General features: G+C 46.2%; 1 protein-coding gene across 1 annotated transcript in view; it reads right to left on the bottom strand.

Moving 5' to 3' along the window:
- LOC135208610 (structural maintenance of chromosomes protein 5-like) overlaps window positions 1-25,017 on the bottom strand; it is a 357,310-nt gene that overhangs the window by 310,724 nt on the left and 21,569 nt on the right. Inside the window, exon 2 of the mRNA XM_064240976.1 lies at window positions 1,201-1,342. Within this exon, the coding sequence (XP_064097046.1) occupies window positions 1,201-1,342 (142 nt within the window). The remainder of the gene's footprint in view (window positions 1-1,200; window positions 1,343-25,017) is intronic.

The raw sequence follows: 25,017 nt of genomic DNA, 5'->3' as shown, positions 1-25,017 counted from the left end.
TGTCGTCACGTGCTGCGTGTACACCAGGTGCGGCGGGGCCATGTGGTACAGCAGCCCCTGAATGCTGGGAGTGCCCGAAAGGCCCAGCAAGCACCAGACCAGCTTGAGACCTCCACCGGCGGCTGCAGTCGTACCTGGGGAGGTAAGAGTTGGGTGGGGGGGGGGAGGAATTCCCATCCCCCCAGAGCGAATGGAAGACCCCGAGTACAATTCCACATTGGGGTGCCGCGCTCCCTCCTCGGCGCTCGACAGGTCGAACGACGAGAGCGAGCCATAGAAGGGAGCTGGCTAGGAGGGAGGAAAGAGGAAGACGTGTCCGTAACCAGAGGTGTCGCCGGAGAGCTTTCTGACGGCCCCTTGGCTGGCTTACGCATCTACCTCCTCCTCTCGTAGCACTCCCACTGCCCCTCCAACCAAGACATACAAATATTACATGGCTCAGCCCGTGAGCACTCACGCCCTCGGCATCTTGTACACAAAGAATGAAGATCCACGTTCTGTGGATCTAAAAGCCCCACAATGACGGCCCTCCACACCAGGGCATAATCTCTGGATGGTTGGGGGGGGTTTCTCAGTCTCATGGGCTTGAATGCTCATTCACGATGCAATCCACAAGTCACGATCAAAATACAAAAAAACAAAAGAAATTGATAAGTACTTATGGTAGGATTCACTCTACAATTACTACCAGTAAGAGAAAAAGCAATAGAAAGCATTCACTCTTCGTTCTCGAAGGTGTAACGAAAGCTCACGGCGATGGCGGGCAGAGCGGCAAACACACGTCCTCATCCAACAGCGGCCAAAAGCAAAGTGGATGTTTACCCTCCAGTCGGGCAGGACTCTTGACCATCGGACAAGCAGTTACTATCGAACTACCTCTTAGGAAGCTTACGACCGGTCCAGCTGGGATGTAAGTATTTTCCCTATGTAAAGGACCGAGGGTTTGTATTACGTGTCGGAACAAATCTATTTTTGAGAACTAGCGACCGCATAAAAGGGGAATCACACAATTCGAACATGCATAATTTGGGACCAGACTGTACATAGTATACAAGTTTTCTCTGCAGAGATGTGGTTATTTGTCACTCACTACTTATTGTTGCAACTGTGCAATGTAAAACATCTAAGTTGTATATACTAGCAGGAACAAAGCCTTCGATATCACATGCTTCAACAAAAAAATTGATGTAATATACTTACATTTTTGGAGCGGCCAGTTACCTCTGGCTTTCCCCCTAATCCAATACATATTGCGCATAATATTGATGATTTTCCAGAGCCATTGGGACCCAAAATCAGGTTCAGGTATGGTTTGGGCCATACTGTTATATTATCAAATGTTCTGAAAAGGAATAATTTAATGTTACATATTTAAAATGACAAAAAATGAATTTTCACATTAAAACTAATATTGTAATACCTACCTGAACACCTGAATTAGCCTGACCAGCCCGAACAACACCCCACAAAAATTACCAGCACTTACGTAAAATTTTAACTCCCAGCACTACCAACACTGCAGGTAAACATTGTTACCGAGTCACCTGTCCGCTGTTGGCGGCACTGCCGCCAGCCACCAGCCGACAGTGACTACTTCCGTCAATCGCTAAATCATTAATGATTTGACGAGGGGAGTAAGTTGGGTGTCATTCAGGTGTTCAGGTAGGTATCACAATATTAGTGTTAAGATGATAACTCCATATTGCAATACACCACCTGAACACCTGAATTAGACTGATTTACAACATTTAAATGGAGGTGGACTCATTCATCGTTTCAGCCCGACCACTTGATGTACATTGGTATAAACACATTAAACTATTACCTTGGATTAATACCGTTAACTCACCTTCCATCAATGATCAGGTGAGAAACGGAAGGAACGAGTACCTCAACGTTAGTCTGATCAGTAATTCTTGTCTTGGTCACGTCAAAACTCCCATGAAGTATCATAAACTTCTCATGTGTGGAGGGGAACTACATATACACCTCACATGTGGCTGTATAGCCTCCCATGTATAGAGGATAAGTCCCAAGGGCAGATCCTTCCAGAAACCTCCCATGTGGTATCATATACCTCTCATGTATTGAGTGGAACTGAACATCTCCCTGGTGGCTGTTAGCCTCCCATGTATGGAGAATAAGTTCCAAGGGCAGATCTTTGCTGACATGCACTGAAGGCGAGTGATGAATCTAGAAGTCGCAATGAGGGAGCTGAGCCGCTGCCAAAGAACATACTTACCAGGCAGACCAATCTACGAAAAACGAGAAAACAATATAACAACTACTTCCCCTACCGATCCTGCGCTAATTGCTGACTAACCTAACACTGAATTAGCCACTACAAACAGCCCTAGCGAGTAACCCCCCCTCTGACACGAACTGTCCATCTCTCAAGTAGAAAGAAGTAAATACTGGCACTGATTTCCAAGATGCCGCTTCTAAAATCCTGCTTACTGAGAAATTCCTCAGGAACGCCCATAACGTCGCTACACTCCTGATACTATGCGCTCTAGGGCGCGGAACATAATTTCCCAAAACTGTCTCTGGGAAGAGATTGGGAAATTACTTCCCTTAAGAAAAACCTGATTGCATTTGTCGAAAGCGGTCTAGAAGGATTCCTAGGCAAAAGGAATAAAGACCGCGGTCGCGGCAATAACTTGGCAGTGCGCAACAGGTAGTGTTTAAGTGATCGCACTGGACAAAGACCCATTTCAGCAACATCGCCTCTGCAAAATCCTCAAGAGACAAAACATTAAACTCTCTCGGAAGAGGGTTAGTTTCTGACTCTGACTTTGCCACAAATTCTGGAAGATACAAGAGATACAAATCCTTCCCCGCAAACGAAATTGATCTCGAAACAGCCTGAATTTCGCCCACCCTTTTAGCCATAGCCAGCAATATAACAATTTGTCGAAAATTTTATTTTTCCTAACTATACAAACCCAAGGTCTTTTAACAATAGGAATATACTTTCGGCGTAGCTGGAATTACGGCTGTTGAACCTTGAACATGGTGGTTAGGCAGTAACTACCGTGGGGCAGGCTAGCCTGCCCGGATGTAAACACTCCACTTTGCCTTTCGGCCCAGGTTCAGATTGAGGGGTGGCATGAGGTGGGCATATTTGTTAAAGGACCTCAGGTTTGTAAAGTTAGGAAAAAAAATTCGACAAATTGTTATTTGTTCCGATACGTAATACAAACCTTTCGGTCCTTTAACAATAGGAAGACTCACTGATTGGTGGGAGGATTCTGAGTGAGCCTCTAGAACTGACTGGAGTTCTGCGCACCTAGGCTACTCCTCCTGGTCGTAAGAGCAAGGAGGAGTGCCCTGCTGCCTCTGACAACTTGATCGGAGTATAGGAGCTGCATGATCAAGAGTCAGACTTCTGGGCCTTTTCGAAATGAGTGAGGGATCGTGACTCATCCAAAAAAGGGCTGTGAAGAATATTGGCGTTGGAGACATTAATGCAAAGTTCTGGGAAGGGTTTACATTATTGTCAGTCTCCTTCCTCCCCTTGCTAGAGGAAGGAGAGGGATTGCTTCAATGATTCTCATAAGAAACATAAAAAGGATGCTTATGTATATGCTTACCATATCAATCGTCCGACCAGCCAGTGTGAGTTCGAGTCCTATCCTCAACCCGAAGGACGAGGAATGGAGAGACGAGGCGTGGAAGGGGGAGAGCCAGTCACTCTCGCATCCTTCTTACCTCTACAACTGCAAAACATGGACAAGATGCAACTTGTCATGTCGAGGAGCTGGGTAAGCAAACACATCTTGCAAGCATCCACCACTGGTCCAGGGAAATGAGGTTCCAAGGACCTGTGGGCAGTCCCAGAGGGAAAGAAGGATATGGTCGCGATGACCTATCCATCTTCCTGTCCGACATATTTTTCGGAGTGATGTTCAGTACCCATACTGGTCTATCCGTCTGCAGCGAAGTGTCTCGCAGTCTCGCATCCCACTGCATTAGTGTGTCTCACAGCCTCGTATCCCACTGCAGCGAAGTGTCTCGCGGTCTCGTACCCCACAGTGGCGAAGTCTCTTCGTCTCCGTAGTAGATAAAGACACAGACACTCCATGGTGGGTGTCGATGGTTATGTGTACCAGAACACGATAGTAGGACGAAGTAATAACTGGTCTGGAACAACCAATACAAAGTCCACAGCGTAGCTCGTGACGGTCTCGGACCATTCGACAGCTGTTGACTGACTGCGTTCGGTTGTGTGAGGCAAGCTGTCCAACCATCCGAGGCGTAGTCACGTGACCCTCACCTTTTGAAGGGTTATGCGAGAAACCATACAAATCGTCTATATGTTGCCACCGATGCCGGAAGGCGAGATGATGATTCTCTCAAGGCATGTGCCCAACAGGCGAAAGTCAATTGCCTTCTAGAGACCGAGGTCCTGATGGCAAGACAGTTCTCATAGTAGTTGAATCTCAATTAAGGAGAAACAACACTATGTGCCGTTGAAGACAAAGGTGATAGGTGAATGCAGACCTACGTCTTCACAGCTGAATCAAGAGAAGTAACTCAAGATTCTGAACGTAGAAAAGTCTCGCCGATGATACCAACCTGCAAAGACGGCTTAATCCCTGTGATTTACAAAGGACTGAAAACGCTAAACCGCTACTTCATTGCTGTTCGGTAAGAAGTCGGAGTTGCAATGAAAGCGGAGCGCTTTTCAGTAATGAAAACACAGGGATAGTACTGCCTGAAGAACCGCTTCTCATGGGCTGTATCATCATCATCTTCCCAGCTTTATCCAGGGAAGACATCTATATAGTACTTGGAAGTAGAGCTGGCAGGGCGGGGAACAGGCGATGTCTTCTGTTATATATCTACAATTTGGGGTGAACAATGAACAACTGCACGCCTATGAATACGAGATATATTTAGAAGACAAACTCAGATGTCTGAAGAAATCATTCCGCATTATCGCAGTGGCAGGTGCGATGCAGCGGGAGACTAGGCTACAGACTTCTGTTACCGTGCGGTAAACAGAAAGATGATAGAGAGTCTATTGAGATATCTCTGTCTGAAAATTCTCGCAATGTCCAAGGCGATGCAGAAAATGGTCATTCACGTATGCGAGAATTCTAGCCAACCAGAGACCTAAGTCTGTGATTGCCGGGTAGAGATTCGGTTCGGTAGTCAATCATTGCAGAGGAGAGAGACATAATCGGACCGTGCTATCTCGGAGAGCGAGCTGGTACTGGGCTGCGGCAGGCAGCCCATACACCGCTAGCTCTCGCTCACTCGTCATCCTGAGTTGCCAGGTAATCCATTCCAAGAAGGAATGCGTTCGGCTAGAACCATCGAGCGCAAAAAAATCCACTCGAGCATTTGCATTTAATCGAAAAGGATTTCGGTGAATGCAAACGTTGAGGTGTTGTTGTTGTAACAATACCATAAGTATCTCAAAATCGAAGCTGGTAACTCCTGGGAGGTTTGTAGGGCAGTCCCAAGTTGCAGTTCAATTAAGAAGATAATATTCGTCTCGGTCACAACCCGTAGAGTTAACTACGATATGTGCCTACACCTCGGACAATTCAACTGATAACAGAAGCATGTCGCGAGGGTAATATAAGTAGTATATTTGTAGGTTCCTGCACATAGACCTCCATCCTAAATTCTCTTCCATTCGAGGAACAAGAATAAGGACTGGAAGCCGAAACCCTTCATCCTCTAATGAAGAGAGCGAAGGAGAAGTTTTCCAGAAGACTTCTATGGTGAACACAGGATACCGAAGACGATAGTTCAAGTCAAACTGGATGTTCCCACCCGTGCTTCTCTATCCTGGGGTTGGCTGCCTACTGAGGCGACGGACAGTCAGGTCCACCCAGGCTGAGCCCTCCCCAAGATATTCTTCCTTCAGCAGCAGTGCTTTCTTGAATGCTAGAAAGTCCAGGAATTCGAGCATTCGGCGAGATTCCCGATTATCATAGTAACAATTATCTGGGATTCTCGTCTCGCCCACTCTGGACCGTGGTTTTGCCCAAGTGTTTGCAGATCGTAGAAGACCAGAACACTCGGAGAGTGCTAGAAATTCCGAAGAATTATAAGCACTCGGCAAAACCCCCACCGAATTCGTCAGACGATCATCGGGGTGGTAGTCCTCCCGATTCCTCTAGAAATCAAGGATAGGGCAAGATCCTTCCTCAACGACGGGGTTATGTCCTGTAGGACCCGAAGGTCCCTCCAGGAACGCAGTCCCCAACGTGGAATCCTACGGAGAACACTCTGCAGGATCCCTCCCCTTCCCTTCGCAGCCATAGGGAGAGAGGGAATGGGGAGGAAGATTGGATACTCGCTTGCCTTCCCAGCAGAACTAGCAGTCGGAGAAGCGAGTATGAGCAGCCAGCTCAGAGTCTAGGAAAACGTTACCGTCTGGAGAAAACGTTTCCCGAGGAGGGTTATGAACTCGTACTGTAGGCTAAACGTCTGCTGCCACCGTGACCGTTGTCTGGGTGGGGCTGAGCAAGCACCTGACAGGAGAGAGCCGATACCGTCCTCCGACATGTCCAAGTCCTCGTTGAGGTCGAAACCTCTCAAGAGGACCAAAGGGGGAGCCACCCCGGTCTCTGAGTGCGTGGTCCAGACGGACTGTCACGTGAACGGCGGTGATGGTCCCTCCGAAAGTCTGGGAAGCATCATTTGTCCTCGCCAGCCCCCAAAGATCTCCTCCAACCACTTGAGCGAGGATCTGTTGGTCCCAAGACCAAACCAGGCTCATGGCTCTTGGGAGACCTGGCCGGGGAGGATGAACCGGAGCGCTTATCTGGCGATGGTGCACATGCACCTTTAGGGGACCTAGTGCTCTGAGCAGCCACCCGAATAATGGCTTGCTGAGACTCAACTACTGACAAGGACGACACGAAATTTACCATGGAAGATACATCTTCCTCCTTGAAGAGAGTTTCACAGAGCACCAGGGGAGCCCTGGACGAAACTCGCTTGTGAATATCTGGGAAATGAGGTGGGAGATGGCCAAGATAAAGGTCCCTCCTCTTCTTGCCGCCAAAGATAGTACAATTAGCCGAGACGTTCGCTTGATGAGCCAAACCCATCGACCCCGACGTGATGAGGTTATCGAACAAAACGGGATCGGAGGGAGTATACCCGTCCCATTTTAAGAAACCCATGAGGCTCAAGAGCATCCACATATTATGAGACAGAGCTTCGGATTGATTCCTAAAGGACCGCTTCTCTCACTGAAATACCTACCGGGACCTTGGGAAGGAGAGCCTCCACCGATTTGTTCAGAGGTACCCTGAAACCCTAAGAAGGGTTACCCACTACGCCATACAATGGCTTACGACTGGGAATAAGAGCAGAGTCTTGCCTACCCACCCCCACTACTGCAGCTAACCGAGAGTCCGCCTCCCTCAGGGCTTGTTCTACACACCCAAACCAAGGCAACTTGCATGATGGATGCAAAACCAGTGGTTTGGTCGAGAAGAGTTCTTCAAACATAGCTTGGCTAGGTTTAAAGGGTTCCTCATCAACTTTCAACAGAGGAAACAGAAGGTGAATGAGGTTTATCACTCTGCGATACTCGCTGTCTACCATCATCGGACAGCTTGATAAAGGAAGAGGAGGAGTCTTAGTTGGGGGAGGATCCTGTGCAGTTGATTCCATTTTATGGTCTGAGTCCATTATCAAAGGTAACCAAGCAGAGAAAAGCCAAGGCAAAATCCAAAACAAGCAAGGGCGACAACAATCTTATCCAAAGTGCTAGGGGGTCAGGCTGTGACCAAAGGTTCGCATGCTGCAAAAAACATCTTGACAGACGAGCGAACAAAAGGCGATTGACGGGAGTAGTCACTGGCGGCTGGCGGCGCTGACAGGTGACTTGGTAACAATGTTTACCTGCAGCATTGGTAGCGCTGGCAGTTAAAATTTTACCTAAGTGTTGGTAATTATTGTGGGGTGTTGTTCGGGCTGGTCAGGTGACCAGGGCTAATTCAGGTGTTCAGGTAGTGTATTGCAATATCACAATTTTTGAAAGTAAATATGATATTGTTATGATACAATAAAGTTTTATACATACTTACCTGGCAGATATATACATAGGTATTACTCCGTCGTCCCCGACAGAAATTCGAATTTCGCGGCACACGCGGCAGGTAGGTCAGGTGATCTACCCCCCCGCCGCTGGGTGGCGGGAATAGGAACCATACCCGTTTTCTAATTCATATTTTTTCTTCCAGCTGTCCCCTGAGGGGAGGCTGGGTGGGCCATTTAATTGAATATATCTGCCAGGTAAGTATGTATAAAACTTTATTGTATCATAATATCATTTTTATACATCAACTTACCATGTCAGATATATACATAGCTGATTCACACCATTGGTGGAGGGTAAAAGACAGCTATTACTGAATAGACAGGTAAACAACATACGTTGTAGGTAATAAATAAATAAAACCTTGGTTCCTATGTGTTTAGACGAAGGGTCGACTTCCTAGCTATTGCTAGTAGTCTGCTTCGTCTCAAGAGCCTCAGCGAGGATGTGACCTATGGCTAAGAGTTCTTGTAGATCTGTCAATGGGGTCTTATCCACTTACTTGACAGAATCTAGTGGTCATTTGTCAATGGGGTCTTATCCACTTACATGACAATACACCAATGCCTATTGGCATAATTTAAGGAGCACAACACCGATCCCGATCACCATGATCCTAACACGAGGGTTTGTGCTTAATTTGAAAAAAGCTATCCCCAAACTCATTTCAAATAACCCCAGAAAATAATACACTTATGTTAAAAAAAAAAAAAAAAAAATATTTTTAATTCACTAGTTAAGGATCAGTGTCGTCTCCCTATCCCAGCAACGCATCCGTGGACACGTATAACAAAGAGAGAAGGATCTCTCATAGGCCCACTTGATCTCCTTCGTGCAAAGAGAAGTCAACACAGAGTTGCATCTCCCGTTATTACAGCTAATATGTCTCTCACGACATATTGTGCACTTCAAGCGCTTTTAATTCTTAGCTGTTTGGAAGGAATCATCAAGTTACTCAAGAAGTGCTTTAGAGATTCCACTGTTCCAAAGAAGACCAGGGCTTTCTTTGAAATAGATCTCTTCTGGATGAAGCCCAGGACACTTTATTTGCTGATTTAGTTCGCCTCTAGCGCATCTGCGCCAGATTGGAGGCCTACTCCTTCTCCTCATCAGACAATGACAGTGTTTATTTGGACTGTCTTGCTCTGGCGTCTTTACGCCTGTTTGGCATTTGGCGCCTGATTGGCGCTACATTGTCCGAAAGTCTGAACATCCACAATCGTTTATCAGGAGAATGGAAAAGGGTGGAAGAAATTCTTTCACTTTGAGCTTATGACCTCTGCAACAAGGGGAGGTAATTTTAGTCAGCTACATCCAGTAGACAATAGGAAATCTAATAGTCCGAAAGACCAGTCTTCCTCTGAGGAGGATCATACTTGATACTTCCGTTGCTAACGAGCACTCTTCCTACATGTTGATGAGTTCTCTTATTGCAAATTCTTCCCTATCCTTGCACGAAGGCAGGGAAAGAGCCTGGAAGTCTAAGGAGATTCTGAGCTGAAATTGGGAGGATTCCTGATTTCTAGCTCTTTAAATATCTCTTCGAACCTTCTGGGAAGTGGTTTTTGAGCCCTCATCGTATTCCAAAGACACTGTCAGCAAACGTTTAAACCTTATCTTCTTTTGTAGATGAGAACGTAAATACATTGCCTGGACTACGAATCCTTTATCTGAAAGCGTTGATCCAGGAATAAAAGGTTTTAGTTCTTTTGCCAAACATACATGCTGGCAGGAACCCATTGCCTAGTCTTTCTAGAATTTGATTCAAGATTCCAAGCCCAAAATTTCACTTGTCCTTTTGGTCGTTTAGTACCAAGAGAAAACTTGATGAGGAGCAGTTCCATCTAGTCAGAACACGGAATCTGAGGACCCAAATAGGATCCCATTGTTTAATTATAAAGATCTCTCCTAGTCTTGTCGTATAGAGGTATTGTATAAGATCCCGAAGATCTTAATGCTCTGCTATCTCCAATTCCCTTTATAGAGACAGAGCATAGCCTTTTACTGCGTTCTTTGATAGCAGATATATACAAAGGTGATTCTTCCCTCTGAAAGGGAAGAAAAAACCCGCTATGTGGTTCACAGAGGTATCGGAAGAGGACAGTTTCCTCATTCCCTCTAGCCCGATCTGCAGTAAATTATTATATCTTATTCATGACTACTGTCATTTACCTTGAAATATCCTCTCATTCATGTCCACTTCTGGTCAGTCTGCACGCAGACAGACTCAGAGTGGAGAGGTTGTTAAGGTCCATTTAAAATAGATGCTGAAAGAATATTCAGACTGTCTTGGAAAAGACTTCCAAAACTTGGCTTGTGAGAAGAACGTGACCTCTGTGAATCCAACTTCTCTAAGTCTAAAATGAGGCATAACGTATTATCCTCTCTTTCTTTGACGCCCTTTGTCTTACATTCTGTAACGAGTTTATATTTTAGGGGAAAAAAGACTAAATTTTATTCCCCTTTCTATAAAATAAAGCTGGCGTAGATTGCTACCTCTCTCTTATATTCTTTCTTCCCGTCCTCGTGCCTGGGCAACGAGAGAAATGGAAAATTCTATCATCGTTATTCAGCAAAACAACAAATTATTATTATCCTATTCTCCTAATAAATGATCCAGGATCGAGGGAGAATAATTCAAGATTCCTATCCTAGGACATCAGGCCGTAATGTACGGTTCAAATACTTGAAAAAGCCTCTCACCCGCAATACTGAGAACTCCTACGAGTCTTTTCCAGTACCAAAACATTACAAGGTCTCCCTTGTTATATGTTACATAGGAGTAGGATAATATAACATCCTGTTAATAACAATGAAAGAGGAGAAAGAGGAGCTGCATGGTTCAAGGGACTAGCCGAAACGTGCAATAAAAAAGGGGTTGCCAAGGTCTTTCTAAAACCTGCACCCAGATTAACTTATGAGTCCGATATATTTTCTATCACTTGTCTCATAAGGTTGAGGAAAGCGAGAGACTTCTAAAGATATCGGTTCTCTTCACCATGTAAAGGTCTATAAAGCAGAGAACCCACTTATCCTGACACGTACTACGTTCGCCTGTGCGATATCTAAATAATAATTGTCAGTAGAGGGGTTGATCTGGCAAAGAAAGTTTCTCCCAAAACAATTCCTCTTGCCAGGAAAGAAGTCGCTCACGCAACCACTATATCATTTGACATGAGAAGTCTGTTCTTGTTAGAGACTTCCGCAATTTCAGTTAATCCTGACAAGGGCCACGGCCGCCTGTGCGACAACTTGTGTCCCTGTCAGGAAAAAACTGATCTTGTGTCAGTTCTCAAAGAGGAAACTCTTGGAAAGTCTATCTCCAAATACTAAGAAATTGAAGATACTGATGTCTTGCGCCTGGTTGGCGCCTCGCTCCTGGGAGGCGTCACGCTTCTGGCTGGCGTCTCGCGCTTGCCTGGCGCCTCGCTCCTGGGAGGCGTCACGCTTCTGGCTGGCGTCTCGCGCCTCGCAGCGTCCTCGCGCTTGCCAGGCGCCTCGCTCCTGGGAGGCGTCACGCTTCTGGCTGGCGCCTCGCTGGTGCTCCGCGCCTGGCTGGCACCTATCGCCTGGTTAAAGCCTGGCTGGAGCCTTTATGGCCCATTACTTGCAACTGTGGTCAGGAAATCTTGATATCAAAATAAGAAGGGGGGCTGTAAGAATCCTATAATTCTACAGTACTTCCATAGTTGGATGTTTCTTCTCAATTTTCCTCTAATTCGAGTATATCTGAAGGGGAATTATTCTTTCCTCGGTAAATTCTTCCGTATCTCCCCCCCCCCTTTTTTCCTGAACGAGAAATATTTTGGATGGTGCTCTTGGCTTATTGCACCAGGCTGGCGCAACTTGCGCCAGGCTGGCGCCTCCTACTAATTATCTTTATGTTATGTGCCAGAACATCTGTGTCTTTATGGTACCCAACATCCTTTCATATGTTAATTCCGTTCTTATTATGAAAAAATATTATGTACGTAGTATAATCCATTCAGGGAAACCTTTTCCCACTAAAAGAATGTTTCCCATTCGACTCATACAACTTCTGCACAATATCCGATTCTAAATACGGTTGTGTCGTTTCTCGAAAGACTTAACCATAGCGTAGTCTTGAAGTGAATCTCTATTACATCTCTCTTCTCACTAAGTATGAGTGCATTAAATAATATAGTTCTGCTGCATTAGAATTCTTTAATTATGTTATCTACGGTAAACAGCATTGAAAGGTTGTAATATCTTTCTTATTGAAAGCTTCTTGACAAAAGGCAGACAATATTTTATTTATGATAGCTTCAGTATTCCCTCAATCCGAGGCTAAGACCACGATTGTAGGGATGAGATACGGTTAGTTATCCCATTCCGCAGGAGAGAGAGCTGTAGACGACCTCTCACGACTGAGAACAACATGGTACTGCCGCTGGTCTCTCTCTCAATTCAAAGCAAAAGCAGTCTTCGAAAGCTGTCTGGCCTTCCCTTTCCAGAGTTGCCAGTTACTCCATTAATAAAGGAATCTTATAAAATTATTATCGAGCTTCAGGAAGTTTATATATAACCATAATTAAGCGAACGAGACTTCGACAAGTCTAGAAACTAAATAGGAGTCGTCTAAACAATCCTTTTAAACAATTTATTCCTAGGAAAGTCCTAGAAGGGTACTGGTAATTCATGGAAACCTCTTCTAACACGAAGAAAAATGTTTCTATCCTACTCTCAATTCACCAATAAAGATATGCTTCTCCGATCACTTCTTGAAGACACGAAAGCATCATATAACTCATACTCTAGCGTAACAGAATACTCTATAATACTGTTACATTAAGGTAAACCGTATTAATTTAGGAAATTTTGTAAGGATTTCACTTGACCATTATAGCATAAATTTCGGTATGTGAGTATGCCTTGCCATACCGTAGTCCTAAGGCAATTTGTCCTAAGCATGGTAGGAGCTAGAAGCTTAAAAGTCATACATATATGCTTTATCACTCAACGAGATCCAAATAATTCATTCGATTGACAAATAATCTAAATCGTTCTAATCAGAATAGATCTAAATCTAAAAATGCACCGATGGGGAATCTTATGTTGAAATAACAATTTCATACCCCCATGGGATAGCGTTTCTCGTCTAGTTGCAAAAAAAAAAAAGAAAAAAAAAAAAAAAAATGTTCGAACAATGACTTTATCACAAATGTTATCGAATGATCTCTAATATTAGAAGGCGCTAAATCGTCGCCTAATTCGAAAGGTGGACGATTAATGTCATTCTCATTTTGAATAATTCTACCAGAAGGCATTATACGAGGATCTTCGTCAAATTCATTCATTCGAAGTTCTCCTATCCATCGTGGAACAGTAGGCATAAAAAGGGAGAAACACTGTTTTAGGATGCCTTTCCAATGGCTATCCCGGGCAGTCTGGGACGCTCTACAGATGCCGAGGGGACGCCTGACCGGTGGGGATTCTCTGAAACCTTACGGTTTTCGACATTCCTTCTCCTCTGGGCTTGTGAGCTTGGAAGAGGTCTAGACCTGAGAGCGAGACAGAGCCGATCAGACGCACCCTCCATTGTAATGGGGGAACACTATATTCACTTCTTACGTTCTAAGAGTTCGCATTTGAACTATATCCAAACAAAGTCTACAATTTGCAAATATGATATTGTAGATTCTGCGGAGTAAGGTGATGAGGATGCAACAACTACTAGTACTGTTACTACTATAATGCTCGTTAACACAGAGCTAATAAAGCTTCTAAAGGATAGTTACTTTTCTGACTTCCCCAACTAGGAAGAAAGATATACATTTCTCAATCAAATCTAACACTTATTTGTATTAATGAATAAATATAAGTAATTCCCTTTCATGAAAGTATAAGTAATTCACTTTCGTGAAAGTGCATGAGTGTCTACCGAAAACTTCGGTAGTTACCACGTCACTAATCTTCGAAATTTTCGAGGTTAAGTTTTATCAAAAAGTTAACAAAAGCGTATGCCGACCAAAGATCCATTACTTCCCTGTAAAGGTTAGCCCAGACGATCGATGGCGATGAAACACGAAAATCCATCAGAGGAACTGCAAACGTTGTTTACATTCCAAGCGACAGAAAAATATGAATTAGAAAAACGGGTATGTTCCTATTCCCGCCACCCAGCGGCGGGGGGGTAGATCACCTGACCTACCTGCCGCGTGTGCCGCGAAATTCGAATTTCTGTCGGGGACGACGGAGTAATAGCTATGTATATATCTGACAGGTAAGTTGAATGTATGAAAATGGTATTGTTATGATACAATAAAGTTTTATGCATACTTACCTGGCAGGTATATATATAGCTTATCCTCTTGACGCACTGGCAGAATTTCAAAACTCGCGGCAACCGCTAGTACACTGGTAGTTCAGGTGATGGCCACCCCGCTCCCGTGGCGCTGGTACTTGGAACTATTCCCGTTTTCCTCAGATTTTCTCTGAACCCTGTCTCCTGAGGGGAGGAGGGTGGGAAGGGTTTAATTATATAATACCTGCCAGGTAAGTATGCATAAAACTTTATTGTATCATAACATACCATTTTTTATGCATGACACTTACCTGGCAGGTATATATATAGCTGATTGACACATTTGGAGGTGGGTCATAGACAGCAACATCGTCATAATTCAAAAATTAACTAAATTTTTAGAACTATGTATTATGTTCCTTACCTGCTAAGGTAGCTGACTTCGTAGGTCCTGCCTCTTAGCCTGCTAAACCTTAGTAGCTCTCAACTAGGACGTGACCTGTTTGTTGAGAAAGCTAACAATAAGGGCCTGACAACTGGACGTGACCAATTTGTTGACAGAGAACCCTAGCCCTCATTTACCACGGGCATTCATGCTAGGAAAGTTAGTCACCTGAACCACACACACATATAATAAACACTCCCAACAACAGACTGAGCTGGTCTTAACCTTCTCAGACAACCATAAAAACACTATAACCTAATTAAAATAAAAACCTAGCATGTTATTAGGTTATGGGGGTGGAACTCCTTTGCCCACCCGTACTGTACCTGAGGATACATACGGGCCTAACGTTTGACAATTATCAAAAGTTGTCTTCACGTCTCTAAGGTAATGAGAGGCAAACACAGAGTTTGTCCTCCAATACGTTGACTCTATAATGTCCTTGAGGGCTAAATTTTTCCTGAATGCTAAGGACGTAGCTACTGCTCTCACCTCAGAGCTTTAACTTTAATTATACCGAAGCATTCCTCCTGACAAAGCAAATGAGCATCTTTAATGACTTCTCTTACAAAGAAAGCCATTGCGTTTTTAGACATAGGTCTATAGGATCTTTAACAGAGCACCACAGAGAACATGAAGTTCCCCTAATGCTTCTTGTTCTTTCTACGTAAAACCGTAAGGCTCTTACTGGGCAAAGAACCCTTTCTTGTTCTTGACCTACCAGATCAGTCAGTCCTTCAATCTCAAATGATCTTGGCCATGGATGCGAAGGAATTCTCATTCTTTGCTAAGAACTCCTGTTGAAAAGAACAAACTGCTTTGTTGTGCTTCCATCCTATTTGCTTGTCAATAGCTTGCAGCTCGCTAATCCTTTTAGCTGTAGCTAAGGCTACTAAGAAGATAGTTTTCTTCGTTAGCTCTCGCAAAGGCGCACTGCCCATAGTTCGAACTTATCCGTCTCCAAGAATTTGAGAACGATATCCAAAATTCCAAGAAGGGGTTCTGCACCGTCGATCCTTCTTTGTATCAAACGATCTGAGGAGATCTCTAAGATCTGCGTCATTGGACAGGTTTAAACCTCTGTGTCTAAACACTGCAGACAACATACACTTATAGCCTCTAATCGTCTGATTAGCCAAACCTAGTTCTTCTTCAGGTATAGCAGGAAATCTGCAATCTGTGTCACAGAGGTACTGGATGAAGAAAATCTTCCGATTCTTACACCATTTACGGAAGTTCTCCCACTTCGACTGGTACACTTTGATAGTCGATGGCCTTCGTGCTCTTGCAACTGCCTTCGCTGCTTCTCTAGAAAACCCCCTCGCTCTGACAAGTCTTTCGATAGTCCTGAACGCAGTCAGACCCAGAGCGAGGGTGTTCTTGTGGAACCTGTCGAAGTGGGGTTGTTTGAGAAGATCTACTCTCGTGGTAGACTTCTCGGAGAATCTACTGTCCATTCCAGTACCTCTGTGAACCACGTTTGGGCCGGCCAGTATGGGGCTATCAGGGTCAGCCTTGTTCCTCGACTTTCCCTGAATTTTTTTCATTACCTTTCCTAAAATCTTGAACGGGGGAAAAGCGTACGCATCTAGACCCGTCCAATCTAGTAGGAAGGCATCGACTGCGACTGCAATAGGGTCCGGGATTGGGATTGGAACAATAGTTCGGTAACCTCTTCGTCGCTGCGGTAGCGAAAAGATCCACTACTGGAGTGCCCCAGAGCTTCCACAGTCTCTGGCATACTTGAAGATGCAACATCCACTCCGTGGAAAGCACTTGTCCGTCCCTGCTCAACAGATCCGCCCTGACGTTCTTCTCTCCTGAATGAACCTGGTGAGCAGGGTGACGTTTTCTCTCTGCGACCAAAGAAGAATCTCCTTCGCCAGTTGCAAAGGGACAACGAGTGGGTTCCTCCTTGTTTCCGTATATATGCCAGAGCTGTGGTATTGTCCGCGGTTGATCTGCACCACTTTGCCGCTGATCCACGGTCTGAACGCTTTCATAGCCAAGAAGTCGCCATCAGTTTTCCTTCCTGTTTATGTGCCAGCCATTTTGCCTTTTCTTCTTCGCTCCAAAGGCCTGACTCCTCCCGAGGCCCAGCGTCGCTCCCAGCCTGCGTCTGACGCGTCGGAAAATAATATCCGGTCTGGGTTCCTCTGCTGGAGTGACGTACCCTCTGACAACCTCTCGGAACTAGCCACCACTTTAGTTCCTCCTTTATCTTCGAAGGAATTGGAAACCGGAAGGAATCTGGTTGCGATCTTTCTTGGCCAGACTTCGTTCAGAAAGAACTGTAAGGGCCTCATGTGAAGTCTCCCTAGTGAAATGAACCGCTCTAACGAAGAGAGTGTCCCCAGCAGGCTCATCCACTCTCTCGCTGAGCATTGGTCTTTCAATAGGAATTCTTGCACTTTCCGTATACACATGTCTGCCTTTCGGGTGACGGAAAAGCCCGAAAAGTCACTGAGGATATCAGAATCCCCAAATAAACTAGTTCCTGAGAGGGGATCAATCGTGACTTTTCCAGGTTCACCATCAGACCCAGTTGCTGAGTTTAATTCCAATGTTACGTTCGTGTCCTCCAGACATTGCTGTTTTTGATTGTGCTCTTATGAGCCAATCGTCGAGGTAGAGAGAGACTCTGACTCCTGCCAGATGAAGCCACTTCGCCACCATTCGACATCATTCTTGTAAAAATTTTGAGGCGCCGTGCACAGCCCGAAACACAGGCTTTGAATTGATAAATCCTTCCCTGGATCACGAATCTCAAATATTTCCTGGACCTTGGATGAATTGGAATATGGAAGTACGCATCCTGAAGGTCCAGTGTTACCATCCAGTCCCCTGGGTCGTACCGCTGCCAGTACTGAATCGTTCGTCTCCATCGTAAACTTGGTCTTTTCTACGAACAAGTTTAGCTGGCTTTACGTCCAGTACCGGCCTCCAACCTCCTGATGATTTCGGTACTAGAAACAGACGGTTGTAAAACCCTGGGGATTCGTGATCCAGAACCGGTTCTATTGCCCCCTTTTCTTTTCTATCATGGTGACGACCTGATGCCAAAGAGCCTCTCTCTTCTCTAAATCGCTGTAATGAGCCCCTAGGGCTCTCGGAGCTGTAGCGAGAGTGGTTTCTTGAGAAAGGGAATCTTGTACCCTTCCTTCGCTACCTTTACGGACCAAGGATCCGCTCCTTTGCTTTGCCAGACTTCCCAGAAGTCTAAAAGTCTGGCCCACACAAGTCTGGAGGACTTCTGACTCATTGTTTGGTTGAAGTTTTGGCCCCTCTTTTGGTTGGAACTCTTTCCCTCTAAATGCTGGTCGAGCGAAAGTCCTACCCCGAAAGGGCTGCTGTGCTGTCTTCGTATCCTTCGTAGTCTTATTCATGACCTTAGAAGGTAAATACTTCCTTACCAGATGACGTAAGAAGATCTGAGTCGCCTTCTGAGTGAGGGAGAGAGATATGTCCTTAATGATCTCTTGAGGGAAGAGCTGTCCTGACAAAGGAGAGAAACATCAACTCCGACTTTTGCGCGTTCGACACTCCTTTAGCAGCGAACGAGCATAAGAGATGTCTTTTCTTCAAGACGCCTGCTGTAAAAATTGAAGCCAATTCATTAGCTCCATCTCTCAAGGCTTTATCCATACAGGACATAATACTTCTCGACAACTCGGATACTGACGACTCTTCCATCTCCGAAGTCGAGCCAGGGCCCCCAACGACCAGTCCAAGAAAATTAAACACCTCAAAGGTCCTAAAGATACCTTTGAGTAAATGGTCGAACTCCGACGAAGTCCACCACACTTTGGCTGAATGCAAAGCATGTCTACGGGAGCTATCCACTATGTTGGAAAAGTCTCCCTGGGAGGAGGCAGGCACTCCCAGGCCAAGACTTTCCCCCGTAGCCATACCAAACACCAGACTTCGAAGCCAACTTGGCCGGAGGAAATATAAAAGAAGTCTTCCCCGACTCTTTCTTCTCCTTCAACCACTCATTTACGCGTTGAAGGGCTTTCTTGGCCGAAATGGACAAAGTCATTTTCAAAAACGACGATTTCTTGGCTGTCTTCGTCTTCGAAAATTGCGCAGAAAGGCGATGGCGGGCCTGAAGGTTGAAAATCTCCTTCAAACAAAGAAAGAAGGCACTCTGTTAGCCTCTTGTAGTCCGAAGAAGGTGCTTCCGTCTTGTCCTCTTCCGCACTCTCCGCAAATTCTTCCTCCTGCGAAGAATATCTTGAAAACCAAGATCCTGCTGACTCTCCAATTCAGAGTCCTTATGCAGCTCCTGTTTAGAAAGCGCATGCGGCACTGACTCCCTATAAAACTCCTCTCTTCCTTGTCGAGACAATGTTTTGACTTGCTGCCGCCTGCGTCCTGCGTCCTCCTGAACGTATGCGTCCACCATGCGTCCATCACTTCTCCTCTTGCGTCCTGCGTCCTGCACTTCGTCCTTCTTAAGGGACGCACTGCGTCCTGGATCGCGTTGTACGTCCTGCGTCCTCTTGGAGGACTTAACCGGAGAGACGAGTCCTTACGTCTAACCGAAGGTTGTTCGGGCTTCTCCCATGATTGAACAATCACTGCCAATCTCTGCTGCATGTCCCGCAGCACCTCCTTCGTTTCCGCCTCCTTACGAGACTCCTGATGATGAGGAGATCGAGGACGCACCGGGCTAACACGAAGCGGCGAGCGACTTCCGACTGACGTGAAACGCCCTCTTCCTTTTGATAGGGATCATCTCTTCATCCTCCGATGAAAAAATCTCAGGGCTACTCCACCCTTCTTGGTCGAAAGCCCTTTCCTCCTGTGAAGAGGACGGAAAGTATGACCTCTTGAGAGGACGCGATACTTCCGCGAACCGCCTACTCCTTCCCGAGGCTGACTATCCTAAGAATAACGGCACTTCCCAGTATCGCCTTTTCTATGGCGTACTGCAGCAGCCTGGGACGTACCAACAGGACTGCCTGAAGGGACGACTGATCGCAAGTCAACCCCTCTCGCCTCCCTTCGACTGTCGACATGCCTTCTCCCTTGGGTCTGGGAGCTTGACAGAGGTCTAGGTCTAGGAGCACGAGAGAGACGATCAGGCGCCCCCTCCACAACACTGTCACCAAACACTTCCACTTTGTCTGTTAATCGTTTAATTTGGTCTCCCATGGACGCAAGGGCAGCGAACACTTTCACTATTTGTGGATCAGTAGTATCCTCAGATACAGCAACTGGAGCAGGAGAAACCTGGGGGGGGGGGGAAGGTGCTACATCTACATGTGAATGAGCTGGAGAAGACACATGCAAAGATTCATCCAAAGGTTTACTCGAAGATCCCCCCGATCTTTCACTCCTAGATACAGATCTTCTAACCCGATCTTTTTCTAATCTCTCCACATACTTCATAGAGCCTTCCACTCTTTCTCATTCAGACACTGACATTCATTGCACCTATTGTCCCACGTACATACAAACTCCCGACACTTCTTACAAATAGTATGTGGATCTACCGATGATTTCGGCAGTCTCACCTTACACCCTTCTTTCACACAAACTCTAAACATACTTCCTGAATCAGACATACTAAACAAGGTCCCAAACAAAATGCGATTGCCACTCTAACTTCGTGATACGATACCAATATCCAAAAAGTCAGATAACGAGCAGGAAATTCTAACAGAGAACCAACAACGATGTTGCCGGTTCGGCTGGCAGAGAAAATCTGAGGAAAACGGGAATAGTTCCAAGTACCAGCGCCACGGGAGCGGGGTGGCCATCACCTGAACTACCAGTTGTACTAGCGGTTGCCGCGAGTTTTGAAATTCTGCCAGTGCGTCAAGAGGATAAGCTATATATATACCTGCCAGGTAAGTGTCATGCATAAAAATGTATTTTTCCTAACTATACAAACCTGAGGTCCTTTACAATAGGAATTACTTAGGGAGAAGCCTTGACATGGGAGCTGAAATCTTTAAACAAGGAAGTTTGGTAGTTAAATAGCAGTATGGTCGTTAGGAGTCCCTCCTGACTGAACGTAAATATTCCAATTTGCTTTAGGCCCAGATAGCAGATTGAGGGGTGGCATGAGTGTTTCATGTCAAAGAAAGACCATGAAGTTTGCTAACTCTCTTTGCTGATGCCAGGGCTAGCTGAAAGATGATCGTGAGAGTCAGATCCCTATCTGAGGACTCTCGAAGGGTTCATATGGTGCACAAGTCAGGTTCTGCAACACGAGAGTCACATCCAAAGCAGGAGGCCTGAGACACCAGGGTGGGCAAGACCTTTCTGAAACATCTTGGTGTATGGAATGGAATATATAATTTAGGCCAAAGGCCAAGCACTGGGACCAATGAAGTCATTCAGCACTGAAAGTAAAAATGAAAGTAGAAAGGTTTGAAAGGTGTAACAGGAGGAAAACCTCGCAGTTGCACTATGAAACAATTGTTAAGAGGAGGGTGGAAAGTAAGTAGGAAGAAAGAGAACATGAACAGAGGTACAGTAAAAGAAATGAAAAAGGGTGAAGCTAGGGGTCAAAGGAATGCTACAAAGATACTTAAGTAATACCTACAGAGCACCGTATGAGGTGCACGGACAATACAAACCCTCCTATGGGGACGTCTTGGAGTAGGGATTACATACTCGGTTCCTATCACCTGATTCTGGCGACTGAGCTTGTTTGTCACGATTCCTCTTACCTGGAATGTATCTGGCTGACAGCTCTACTGAGTGGGCTACTGCTCACTCATGCAGTGCACCTGCATTTTCAACTGTGAAGCATGTGAGAAGCAAGTCCCCCTCGCTTGCTGACATATGCCACTACTGTGTTGTTGCTCATCAATACCACCGAGTGTCTCAACACATGATCTGGAAACTCTTGGAGAGCCAGAAAAGGTGCCTCGAGTTCCAGGATGTTAATGTGAAGGTGCTTGTCGTGATGGTTCCACACTCCTGCTGTCAGCAATTCCTCCAGGTGTGTGCCCCATCCCTCTGGAGAGTGTGAAGATCCACTCCTATTAAGAGGTTCCTGTTGTCAAACCACCTGTCCAAGTCCTCTCTCACCTCCTGTGAGAGGGGGACAGGAAGAGGACTGAGGGTCACGGGACTCTGACCAGTACTCCCTCAGTCTCCACTAGAGATACCGAAGATGGAGATGCCCATGAGGGACCAGCTTCTCCAAAGATGACAGACGACCTATCATGACTTGCCATTGCCGAACAGACTGCTTCTGTTGAGACAGGAGCAGCCACGCTGCCTCTCTGAACCTGCTGAGGGGAAGACCCTTGCTACATGCCCAGGTACTTCATCCTCCACTTGGGCTTGAGATCGGACTTCTTGAGATTTATCATGATCCCTAGATTGTGACGAAACTTGAGATGACAATCCCTGTCCTGTAACAACTGCAAGCAAAAGCTCACCAGGACCAGCCTATCATCAAGATACCTGAAGAGACATATCCCGTGCAAATGAGTCCAAGCTGAGACCAGGGTGAACACTCTCGTAACACCTGGAAAGAGGTCGAGAGCCCGACACAGAGTGCCCTGAACTGGTACACCGTCTCCACGAGGACAAAGCGGAGGTACTTGCAGGACGACTGATGGATGGGTATCTGGAAATATATCACAATTTTGAAGTAAATTGTATTTTTCCTAACTATACAAACCTGAGGTCCTTTACATAGGGAATTACTTACAGCGTCAGCTGGACCAGTCATAAGCTTTCTAACAAGGTAGTTCGGTAGTAACTGCTTGTCCAATGGTCGAGAGTCCCGCCCGACTGGAGGTAAACATTCCACTTTGCTTTAGGCCCAGGAACAGAGTGAGGGGTGGCATGAGGTGGAACTATGTGTAAAGGACCTCAGGTTTGTATAGTTATGAAAAATACAATCTACTTCAAAATTGTGATTGATTCCGACACGTAATACAAACCCTCAGTCCTTTACATAGGCAAGACTCACTTAATGGTGGGTGGAATCTGAGTCTTGTGAACAGACTGGAGTTTGTCCGACCTTGGTTCCCTCCCTGGTCATAAGAGCAAAGGGAGGAAGCCTAGCCTCTGTTCAACTGATTGGAGTGTGCACTGCAGGATCAGTGGTCAGACCTCTGGACCAAATTCATAAGAGGGAGGCTTTAGACCCAGGAACAGAGTGAGGGGTGGCATGAGGTGGAACTATGTTTAAAGGACCTCAGGTTTGTATAGTTATGAAAAATACAATTTACTTCAAAATTGTGATTTGTTCCGACACGTAATACAAACCCTCAGTCCTTTACATAGGCAAGACTCACTTAATGGTGGGTGGAATCTGAGTCTTGTGAACAGACTGGAGTTCGTCCGACCTTGGTTCCCTCCCTGGTCGTAAGAGCAAACGGAGGAAGCCTAGCCTCTGTCCAACTGATCGGAGTGTGCACTGCGGGATCAGTAGTCAGACCTCTGGACCAAATTCATAAGATGGAGGCAAGCGTGCCTCTTATGAATAGCAAGCAAGAGATAGTTCCTACATAAGAGCCAATATAAAGTCTTAGGTTTGTCTCTCGTTGGCATCCACTTCCCCCCTTGTTAGGGAAGTGGCGGATAAAAGCTTCCATCCCTAATGCAAGGGATAGAATGGAGCTCGGTTACGTAGCTTACCTGCATCGATCATCCTGTCCAGCGTGGTGACGACCGCCACCCTCTGCCAGCAGGGAGAGGAAAGAAAAAGAGGAGGAAGAGAAGCCAGTTACTCTCATTTGCTCTTCCATTCATGCAGTCTCACAAGGATGAGATGCTATCTTGTCTGGTAAGGAAGCTGGGTAAGCTACACAACTTGTTGAGCAGCCACCACAGGTCCCAAGGAAAGTGTCCAAGGACCTGTGGGCAATATCCCGAAGGTAGAAGGAGGTGAAGGTAGTCTGGTTGGCCCAAACCCCTGCCTTCAGTACTTGTGCCATGGTCAAGTTCTTGCACAATGCAAGGGTTGGGCCAATACCTCTGACTTCGTGGGCTCTCGGACGATGGGTACTGGTGTCGGCACTCCTGTCTGAAGCGTATGCTAACGAAGAGGCGTCGACACTCAAGCCTGAGGTGACAAGTTCTCTTCAGGTAGCGCCGTAGCACCCTAAAAGGACAAAGCAGCATCTCATCCGCATCATTGATGGCAAAGTCTTTCAGGGAGGAGATCGTGAAGGACTCGAACCTGTCATCAGGGACCGAAGGGTTCCAAGTCTTTGCTACGAAGTCCGGGACGAAATCGAGCGTCACCGATCCCCATCCCCTCGAGTGCTTAACATCGAAGGAAAGACTGTGATGCTCTCCTACTCTCTTCGCCAATGCCAGAGCCAGCAGAAAGATGGTCTTGAGGGTCAGATCCCTGTCTGATGACTCTCAGAATGGCTCGAAGGGTCTGCGAGTCAGGGCTCCTAGGTACAAGAGTCACATCCCACCCCGGGGGCCTGAGTTCCCTGGGTGGACAAGACCTCTCGAAGCTCTTCATTAGGAGTGAAATTTCCATGGAAGTGGAAAGGTCGACTCCTCGCAGTTTAAGGACAAGGGCCAGGGATGCTCTGTAACCTTTAACTGCGGAGACGGAGAGGAGCTTCTCTCCGCGAAGAAAGATGAGGAAATCTGCTGAAGTGTGGCTCTGAGTGGAGAGTGGAGAGAGACCTCGTCTATGACGCCAACCACAGAAGACAGACCACTACCCCTGGTAAACTGCTGCAGAGGACTGTCTGAGGTACCCTGCCATCTCTGTTGCTGCTCGGCGAGAAAAGCCTCTTGCTTGCAAGAGATAGTGGATAATAGCCAGCCGTGAAGACACAGGGACTGAACCGCTCGGTGGAACAGCTCCACGTGGTTGGCACAATACGTTGTGCCAAGGGGGAATCTCTCCCAGTGCCTCGGAGAGAAGAGCCAGCAGGTCTGGATACCAAACAGCCTGAGGCCAATTGGGTGCCACCAGAATCTTCCGAAGATTGCTGGTGACCAGTACTCTGCTGATCACTTTGCGAATCAGGCAGAGCAGGGGAAAGGTGTAAACTAGGAGATTGTTCCACGGGTGTTGGAGTGCGTCCTCTGCAGCTGCCCATGGGTCCGGCACGACTGAGAAGAAAAATGATATTGTCATGTTACAATAGTTTTTATACATCTTACCTGACAGATATATACTTAGCTATAGACTCCGTCGTCTCCGCAGAATTTCAAATTTCGCGGCACACGCTACAGGTAGGTCAGGTGATCTACCGCCCTGCCCTGGGTGGCAGGACTAGGCAACCATCC

Source organism: Macrobrachium nipponense, chromosome 35 (genome assembly GCF_015104395.2).
Source record: "Macrobrachium nipponense isolate FS-2020 chromosome 35, ASM1510439v2, whole genome shotgun sequence".
NCBI classification, from domain to species: Eukaryota; Metazoa; Arthropoda; class Malacostraca; order Decapoda; family Palaemonidae; genus Macrobrachium; species Macrobrachium nipponense.
Note: the sequence above shows the minus strand (reverse complement) of the source record. Positions and strands in the feature narration are given on the sequence as shown.